Raw genomic sequence first — 10,000 nt, 5'->3', positions numbered from 1 at the left:
CCGGGACAGCGGGACAGGAGCGTCTGTCAGTGCACTGCACGTCAAACAACAGCGGGCCCGACCGGCCGCACCTGTAACCGTGGCAACACTCGCAGGGAGCACCGTCTCGTCGCACAGACACCCCCGCTAACCCCCCCACGGGCGGAGGAGCTGAGAGTTCACCCCAACACACAGACACACCCCGCGCTCTGCAGATTAGCTTTTTACGAGAGGCTGTCGTGTATTTTTAATTCAAAAAGCACATGAAAAATTCAGCGCTGCAGGGATGGAGGAGCAGCAGAGAGCGCGAGCGCCTGAAATGGACAAAATGAGCGTCTTTAGGGAGCGTGTGCAGCTCTAATGGAGGGAGCGGCAGCGCACTGGCGCTCTGATTAGAGAGAGGGAGCGTTACTGCACTCATCCACAGCCACACGAGCAGCCAGAGCGCATCAAACGAGCAGCCAGCGAGCAGCCAGCGAGCAGCCAGCGAGCAGCCAGGGATCAGCCAGCGAGCAGCCAGCGAGCAGCCAGGGATCAGCCAGCGAGCAGCCAGCAAGCAGCCAGAGCGCACTCTGTGGCTTCAGCAAGTCGCTCAGGAGGCCCATGCGTAACCCTAACCCCTAACCCCCAACCCCCGACCCCTAACCCTAACCCCCAACCCCTAACCCCTAACCCCAACCCCTCCACACCGGCTCTGTAACCCCGAGGCTCAGACTCACCCTGCTGCTCTGCCCACATTTTGCTTCACCACAATAATAATAAAATAATATTAATGAAGTCATTCTCCGTTGCTGTTACATATTAGCTGGAGGCACAGAGCTTTCATTTTTATTAATATGCAAATGATCAGGAGTCAAAGGTATGCAAGTGCGTGCTAGTGACAGTCAGAATGAGTGTGTGTGTGTGTGTGTGTGATAGGCTGTGAGTGTGAGTGTGTGTGTGTGATAGGCTGTGTGTGTGTGTGTGTGTGTGATAGGCTCTGAGTGTGAGTGTGTGTGTGTGTGTGTGATAGGCTCTGAGTGTGTGTGTGTGTGTGTGTGTGTGTGTGTGTGTGATAGGCTCTGAGTGTGAGTGTGTGTGTGTGTGTGTGTGATAGGCTCTGAGTGTGTGTGTGTGTGTGATAGGCTCTGAGTGTGAGTGTGTGTGTGTGTGTGTGTGTGTGTGTGTGTGTGTGTGTGATAGGCTCTGAGTGTGTGTGTGTGTGTGTCTGTGTGTGTGATAGGCTGTGAGTGTGTGTGTGTGTGATATATAATGATCACATAATGATCAGACTCTCAGTCACTGAGGATTCTTCCCATCAGACCCAATCCTCACGGCTCCAGCCTCACGCTTATTAATAAGCGCATTACATCCCATAATAACAGCGCATCCCTTAACAACAGCCCACTCAGGGCACACATTACCCTCCCTCTCCCTCTCGGCCCACGGAGGAGACACAGTCCTGCATATTCTGCCGATAAGCGCAGGCCCAGAATGCTGCTATCTTGTCATCTCTGTCTTTGAAGATCCTTTTTGTGTGATCAGTAGCATCAAAGCAGAGCTGGAAAATAAGCCTGTTCCAAGTTAACCCTTGGGGATGGTGGTAATAATGAGGAACAGCTCTCCGCAGCTGAGCGGCCGACACAGAGGTAATAAGTTTGCTTTTTATGTTTTTCCCCCCTCTCTTGATTAAAATGCAACTTCTAAACATAGACATGAGGCTGTGGTGATTCCAACACCCCCCCCACCCCCCCCCGAAAGAGCTATCGGGCTGAGAGTGGCTGCTGGAGGATTAACAGCAGAAACGGGCCTGAAATAAAGGCGTGCAGGTTGCGCTTCTCCACTGGCAGAAGGAATGTGCACGGCGCCGGGCGTTGGACCGCTGTTTATTTAGCATTCAGAGCGGCTTTAGCCAAAGCTCTTCTCCCTCCATCTCAATCTGCATTTACATGCTAATGCAGCTCCTGCTGCACAGCCGCTCCGACAGGCATGCTTTAAACCTTAATCTTTCAGGAATAAAACACAGATTAGCCAGAGCGCATTATATATCAGAAGCTACTGTACGATACACTTCATTTGCATGTAAAATAGAAAAAAACAGACAAAAGCTGGGAGTGTTTGGGTAAATAATCTTCAATGTTCTTGGGAGGAAGGCGCTCAGATGTGGGGGAGGTGAGAGCCGTTAAAGAGCGATAAAGCCGTGAACACGTTGCGTATGAAGCACGTCTAACTCGCACAGCGCGTGTCCCATTCAGCCTTAACTAAACTCCTAATGCAGCTTTACACATCTCCAAACTGCACTCCAGTCCTGCTGCGCAGCTCTCTCTGAGGTACAAGGCGTTAGAGGCTGCAGTCCGGAGCAGCACCCCCCCCCCCCCCCCGCCATGCGTGAGGGACACCCAGAGCACATGCACTGAAGCGGTGCACATGTTTTATTAAACTGCCCTAACCCTGCCTCCACTCTGCCAACATGCCCGCACTCGTTACGCAAATGCATAAAGTCTGTACCGCCGAAGCCCAGTCTGCTGGAAGAGCATCGCTGGGCATTCACATTAATGACGGAGTTCCCCAGGCCTCTGCATTACAGGGGGGGGAACATCCCCCCCGTCAGTCACTCCAGGGAAGAGACGGCCCTGAAGAGTGAAGCCCTGACAACAAGCCAAACCCAGATACCCCACCGCTAAACACGGCCATCCAGCCCAGAAACTCCACCACTAAATCAAGTTCTGGCATTAACACCCTCCGGTGCATGTCGATTTTGTCGTTGCCGGTTTACAGATGCAGGGTCACTCGCCAGTCTGGAGGGCTTCTTTTGGATGAATAAATGAAAAATGATCACCTGAGACTGTTAGTCAAAGAACCTGCATAAAACACAAGATGCCTTTCAATTCGGATCTCATTGTGGTTTATTTCTTTAACTTTAATCTAAGTCACTGGCAGGACGGCTAAGTCATTTCCCACTGGTGAGATCTTGTATCAGTCTCCGTAGTCTTATGTTGTTCATGCATGGCAGTGCGATGCAAATTCTTCTGCTGTGGAAAGATTCGGTTTGATTTCACAACTAACCTGCTAGTTTTCGTCTGACAGCTCGTCTGTCACATCGCATATTTTGACAGCTGGCGCTACTACCAATTAAAAATGTGGAGGCACGTTCTGGGCTTCAAGCCTCCCAAGAAGCACAAACCTGAACGAGCAGCAACATGACAAGGATGGCAAACTAAGAGAGAAGCGCAGTTTCTGAAAAAGAGTACTAATGTAGGAAAAGAAGTACTCACGTAACACGTCTGTTTAACTAGCCAATTAGCTAGTAGTAATAGCAAACACTACTATGTTTATCTGTCAGTTTTAGCAGTAACATTGTCCTGTTGGCTAGCCAGGTAGCTAGATAGACTCTTTTAGTTAATAATACATAATGATGCTTCGCAGGATCCGGTTAAAACGTGGCTTCATCTCCTCTGTGATGTCTTGCCCACGATGAATTAAATTTCAGTTGGATCCCGACAGTGCTGAACTGAATTTCCTCAATCCCAATAATCTCATCCTCCGTGACCCAGAAATCAATGACTGTTCGCCTCCTTAACCTCGATTCTGGTTCTGTAGCAGACATAGGGAGAAGGAAAGCCCCGAACCCCCCTCCGATTCCTCTGATTCCCCGCACCGATACCCCGCTCCGATACCTCTAATCCCCCGCTCCGATTCCCCCTCCGATTCTCTGCTGCGTCACCACAGCCCCCTGAGGAGTGCAGTTTTCACCCCCTCACTGAACAGAGGCAGATTTCCTAAACCGTCTCCCGGGACCCCGCAGGCCTGAGGCCCAGACACCCACACACTCACGCACTGAGCAACGCTAACAAACACACACTGCCTCACTCAAATAAACAAATGTTTGTGGGAGGAAAGCAAAGCACTTCCATGCCAGACGTCTGGGAATCAGAAAGAAACAGCAGCAGTGCTGTATCCTCAGCACTGGATACAGCTGGAAACATGACCATTTCCTCCCACTCTTCCTCCTCCCATTTCCTCTCACTCTTTCTCCTCCCATTTCCTCCCACTCTTCCTCCTCCCATTTCCTCCCACTCCTCCTCCTCCCATTTCCTCTCACTCTTCCTCCTCCCATTTCCTCTCACTCTTCCTCCTCCCATTTCCTCTCACTCTTTCTCCTCCCATTTCCTCTCACTCTTCCACCTCCCATTTCCTCCCACTCTTCCTCCTCCCATTTCCTCTCACTCTTTCTCCTCCCATTTCCTCTCACTCTTCCACCTCCCATTTCCTCTCACTCTTCCTCCTCCCATTTCCTCCCACTCCTCCTCCTCCCATTTCCTCCCACTCCTCCTCCTCCCATTTCCTCTCACTCTTCCTCCTCCCATTTCCTCCCACTCTTCCTCCTCCCATTTCCTCCCACTCTTCCTCCTCCCATTTCCTCTCACTCTTCCTCCTCCCATTTCCTCTCACTCTTCCTCCTCCCATTTCCTCTCACTCTTCCTCCTCCCATTTCCTCCCACTCCTCCTCCTCCCATTTCCTCTCACTCTTCCTCCTCCCATTTCCTCCCACTCTTCCTCCTCCCATTTCCTCCCACTCTTCCTCCTCCCATTTCCTCTCACTCCTCCTTGTTTCTGCTAAGGTGTCTGTTCCATTCAGCCTATGAAGGATGAAGAGGAGGCCGACGCTCTGACACAGAAGTGAGGACAGAGAGTGTCTGAACTGACAGATCCTTATATATTTCCCACTGCTGCCCATATAACCTGGATAGCTACACTTCTGCGCTCCTGCCCTGCAAGTTGCTCTGGATAAGAGCATCTGCTAAAATAATGTAATGCAATCGTGTTCACTCGTCTATCTGAATGTTGCAGGATCGGTTACCCAGAATGACTAACAACGCAGAGGCAACACTGGCTGCCTCTCCTCGCTCTCAGACCCTGGGAGGGGGCAGTCAGTGCGTGTCTGTGTGTGAGGGTTCCAGCGGCCCCCTGAGGAACCCTGTTAAAATGCCCAGGGCACAGCTAATTTCACACACACCCTGCACCTCTGGGGGGCCGGTATGACACCTGCTGGCACCCCAACACTGCTGCCAGAGGGTGGAGCGCTCACAGGGCTGAGCTCTGTGGGGGCGGAGCTGAAGGTCATCAGCAGCCTATGAGAAAGTGGATCTGAGGGCCTCCACACTTCCTACCGCTTTCACAAAATATCCATCAGTGGGATGTGTGTGTGTGTGTGTACAGACAGCTTGATAAAGCAGTGAAGTGATAGGCTGTCCCTATATGCCTGTACAGAACCCGATAAGAATGTACACAACTGTTCTCTGTCTGGTGACACACAGCTAATCAGCACATACATACACACACACACACACACACACACACACACACACACACACAGAGGACAATGAAGTGAGCTCTTACCTTTCGAGGCTGCGGGGGGGAGAGAGAGAGGAGCAGCATTAATATCCCTATAAACGACTGCAGAGTTCATTCACATGTGCCTGCAGTGAATGTGTGTCTCCAACACAGGTCAACAGCCATGCCAGAAAAACAGGTGTATCGGGGTGGGTGAGGGGCAGGTGTGTTAGGGGTGGGTGAGGGGCAGGTGTATTCGGGGTGGGTGAGGGGCAGGTGTGTTCGGGTTAGGGGTCAGGGACACTCACTCTTGGTCTGAGAGGAGAAGGCCAGGGTGAGCTTGGCGAACAGCTCATTGTTCTCGAATTGCTCTTCTTTGGCTGTGACCCAGAAGCTGCTCTCTGACAGTTCCTCTGGCCCAATCTGACAGAGCAAAGCAGCAGATTACACACAATGCATGATACACACACACACACACACACACACACACACACACACACACACGCGCACACACACGCGCACACACACACGCGCACACACACGCGCACACACACACGCGCACACACACACACACACACACACACACACACACACAGACACACACATGTGTGCACACGCATAGACAAACACACAGACAGACACGTACGTACAGACAGACAGACAGACACACACACACAACCTTTCACAGGGGAAACTGCATAGAATGACAAGATAGAATTACAGACAATTTTATACACCCCTCATCAGGAGAGGACCAAGAGGGATGTGGGAAAGACAGAAAGGGAGAGATGATGGATAGAGAGAGAAAAGGATAAGGGGGAGAGAGGGGGATCAGAAATAGACAGAGAGATGGAGAGAGATGATGGAGCAGTGACTTCATTATCCTCGGCAACGGGGGGTTATAGAGAGCGGGCAGAAAAAATGTTCATTTAAATTACAAAAGAATGCTGTCCTTTCCAGCTGCAATTTAATTATCTTTCAGCAGCGCAGTTAAAAGAAACGGGATTATTAAAAAGCAATTTCTGTGACATCCTCGTCAAAGGCCTCTGACTGCTGGCAGAATGAATGACTTCAAATGAAAGCAGAGGGCATGAATGTTCATGCACTCCACACAAGCTATTAAATAGTAGCTTTAGGCTAAAGCCAGGCAGTCAGAGTGGAGTCCTTAACTATCACAGGCAGAGAGCAAGACACACACACACACACACACACACACCAAATGCATGCGCACACACACACCATTACATATAAATACACCAAACGTATGCAAATACACACACCGAATGCATGCACACACACACCAACTGCACACACGCACAAGCACACGCACACGCACAAGCACAAGCACGCGCACGCGCACACGCACGCGCACACGCACAAGCACAAGCACACACACAAGCACACGCACAAGCACAAGCACAAGCACAAGCACACACACACACACAAGCACACGCACATGCACAAGCACAAGCACAAGCACACGCACAAGCACACGCACAAGCACACGCACAAGCACACGCACAAGCACAAGCACACGCACAAGCACACGCACACACACAAGCACAAGCACACGCACAAGCACACACGCACACGCACAAGCACAAGCACAAGCACACGCACAAGCACACGCACAAGCACACGCACAAGCACACGCACAAGCACACGCACAAGCACACGCACCCTCTAACTGCAGTCCTGCCCTGACAGACTGACCTTGGACCAGTTGGCCCTCTTCATCTGCACCTCAGGCTTGTACTCCTTCTTGGGGGTAAGGCCAAAGGGCAGCGTAGGGACGGCAGGAGCCCCCCAGCCCCCAAATGCAGGGGGGGGCGGTGGCATGCCGGGGGCCATGGGGGGCGGAGGAGGGATACCCGGACCTCCCGGAAGGGGGGGCGGAGGGGGTGGCATTCCTGGTCCCCCGGGTAGGGGAGGCGGGGGTGGGGGTAAGCCTGGCTGGCCGGGAAGCGGAGGGGGTGGAGGGATGCCCGTTTGCCCCGGGAGGGGTGGGGGTGGGGGTGGGGGTGGGGGAGGACATGGGAGGCCGGGCTGCCCTGGGAGAGGAGGGGGCGGGGGGGGTGGGGGTACACCCGTTTGCCCTGGGAGCGGTGGGGGTGGAGGGGGAGGTGGAAGGGGTGTGGGTGGAGCTATGGTGGCATGCATTGGGACTGGGGGGCCAGGAGGGGGTGCTGCAGGGGAGGGCACAGGCACAGTCACAGTGATGACCTTCGTCTTCGCCTCCTCAAGATCCTTAGAGAGCTGGTCAATCTGAGAGACGCAGGGAGACAGAGGGAGAGAGAGAAAGAGGGGTTTAAAGAGAGTAGCAAGGCGATCCAAGTGAGCTCATGACTGCAGTGACTCCACCCCCCACAGAGCCAGCAGCCTATCAAAGAGCCAGAACAAATTAAGCTTTCATTTAGTGTGTCACATCCGCAGATAAATTACTGCTGCTAATAAAAAAATATAATTATGCTAATAAGTAATGAAAGAAGTCCTATCTTCAGTTCCTGCACTTGTACAGTGTGTGCGCATGTTTAATTTAAGACATGAAAATTGGATCCTTTATGAAAGCCAGATTGGGTGTTTCTTTTAAGGTGGCGAGAGGATTTTACAGAGATGAGAGGGTTTAGCACGGCTCTGATGGTGTGATTCTGTGTACGGACGGAGACGGATGAAGATGTGATCTCACTGCAGTGGCTGGCCCTTCTGTTGGGCTGTGTCCCCTGCTGCTCTCTCCCCTTCAACCTCCCCCTCAAAACGGCATCCCAGAATGCACCGCAGTTCACTTCTGCTGAGTTTGGTTTGGTGTGACTGAGTTTGGCTCCGTCTGGCTGAGTTTGGCTCCGTCTGGCTGAGTTTGGCTCTGTCTGGCTGAGTTTGGCTCCGTCTGGCTCCGTCTGGCTGAGTTTGGCTGAGTTTGGCTCCGTCTGGCTGAGTTTGGCTCCGGTTGTGTGTGTGTGTGTGTGCAGATTGGTGGGGCAGTACCTGCTCTTTGAGCTGGGTGATCTGGCTGAGTTTGGCTCCGGTTGTGTGTGTGTGTGTGCAGATTGGTGGGGCAGTACCTGCTCTTTGAGCTGGGTGATCTGGCTGAGTTTGGCTCCGGTTGTGTGTGTGTGTGTGCAGATTGGTGGGGCAGTACCTGCTCTTTGAGCTGGGTGATCTGGCTGAGTTTGGCTCCGGTTGTGTGTGTGTGTGTGCAGATTGGTGGGGCAGTACCTGCTCTTTGAGCTGGGTGATCTGGCTGAGTTTGGCTCCGGTTGTGTGTGTGTGTGCAGATTGGTGGGGCAGTACCTGCTCTTTGAGCTGGGTGATCTGGCTGAGTTTGGCTCCGGTTGTGTGTGTGTGTGTGTGCAGATTGGTGGGGCAGTACCTGCTCTTTGAGCTGGGTGATCTGGCTGAGCAGCGCCTGGTTCTCCTTCTCTCTCTCCAGTTTCTGGCTTCCCAGCAGCTCCTTCTCTGAGCTCAGCTCCTGCACCTTCTGCTCGTAGTCTCCCTCCATCTTCCTCAGCTCCACCTGTAGCTCATGCCTCGCGGTCAGCTCTGCGTCCAGCTGCCAGACACACACACACACACACACACTGTCAAGGAGCACACACACACACACACACACACACACACACACACACACACACACACACACACACACACACCGTCAAGGAGCACGCGCGCACACACACACACACACACACACACACACACACACACACACACACACCGTCAAGGAGCGCGCACACACACACACACACACACACACACACACACACACACACCGTCAAGGAGCACACACACACACACACACACACACACACCGTCAAGGAGCGCGCACACACACACACACCTCAAGGAGCACACGCACACACACACACACACACACACACACACACCGTCAAGGAGCACACACACACACACACACACACACACACACACACACACACACACACCGCCAAGGACTGCGCTGGCGCGCACACACACAGTCAAGCACTGTGCGCACACACACGCCGTCACACACGGTGAGTGTGAGTGAGAGTGTGTTTAGCTGCGTTCAGTCCTGCAGGCTGTGGGAGAGTGTGTTTAGTGGTGTTCAGTCCTGCAGGGTGTGGGAGAGTGTGTTTAAGCTGTGTTCAGTCCTGCAGGCTGTGGGAGAGTGTGTTTAGTTGTGTTCAGTCCTGCAGGCTGCGGGAGAGTGTGTTTAGCTGTGTTCAGGTGTGCAGATCAGGATGTGGTTGACAGGAAACAAGCTTCAGAATGACAGGAAGAGGAAATGAGGGGATGTGAGGGACAGGTCCCCCCACGCAGCCGCTGTGTGTGTGACACCGATGACATCACTCAGGACGTCACCAATGACATCACTCTGGCCCCACCTTCTTCTCCAGCTCCGACGCCTTGGCCTCGCTGCTTGCCACTTTGCTTTGGTCCACCATGTTATCTGTGGGGAGAGACAGAGCAGGCTGATCCAGGATCAGTGGATCACACTCTCCTGGCGCTGGAGTCCCTGAACAGCAGCTGGAAACAGGGGAATTAAAGCTGCCTGAAATCTGATTAGACTCTTATTATCAGATTCCTTTCAAGTGCTGATGTGAATGCTGATTAAGAGAGACTGTAATTAAAGTGGGAGAGCAGCGCTCCGGTCTGGCTAAAGGCAAAGACAGAAGCGTGAAACTTTCAGCCGTGTTAATGAGGAGTTAGAGAAAAGAGACTAGCTCTGCTCAAA

At 52.7% G+C, this 10,000-nt stretch overlaps 1 protein-coding gene across 3 annotated transcripts in view; it reads right to left on the bottom strand.

Annotated features, from left to right (window-relative positions):
- The window catches only part of LOC118790804 (protein diaphanous homolog 1-like), a 98,338-nt gene that overhangs the window by 51,162 nt on the left and 37,176 nt on the right, over positions 1-10,000 (bottom strand). For all 3 annotated transcript variants that reach the window (XM_036547865.1, XM_036547866.1, XM_036547867.1), the window contains 5 exons: positions 9,651-9,715; positions 8,660-8,839; positions 7,006-7,557; positions 5,601-5,715; positions 5,359-5,367 (listed from right to left, as the gene is read on the bottom strand). In XM_036547865.1, the coding sequence (XP_036403758.1) occupies positions 5,359-5,367; positions 5,601-5,715; positions 7,006-7,557; positions 8,660-8,839; positions 9,651-9,715 (921 nt within the window). The remainder of the gene's footprint in view (positions 1-5,358; positions 5,368-5,600; positions 5,716-7,005; positions 7,558-8,659; positions 8,840-9,650; positions 9,716-10,000) is intronic.

The sequence above is a fragment of the Megalops cyprinoides genome, chromosome 16 (genome assembly GCF_013368585.1).
Source record: "Megalops cyprinoides isolate fMegCyp1 chromosome 16, fMegCyp1.pri, whole genome shotgun sequence".
Taxonomy (NCBI): domain Eukaryota; kingdom Metazoa; phylum Chordata; class Actinopteri; order Elopiformes; family Megalopidae; genus Megalops; species Megalops cyprinoides.
Note: the sequence above shows the minus strand (reverse complement) of the source record. Positions and strands in the feature narration are given on the sequence as shown.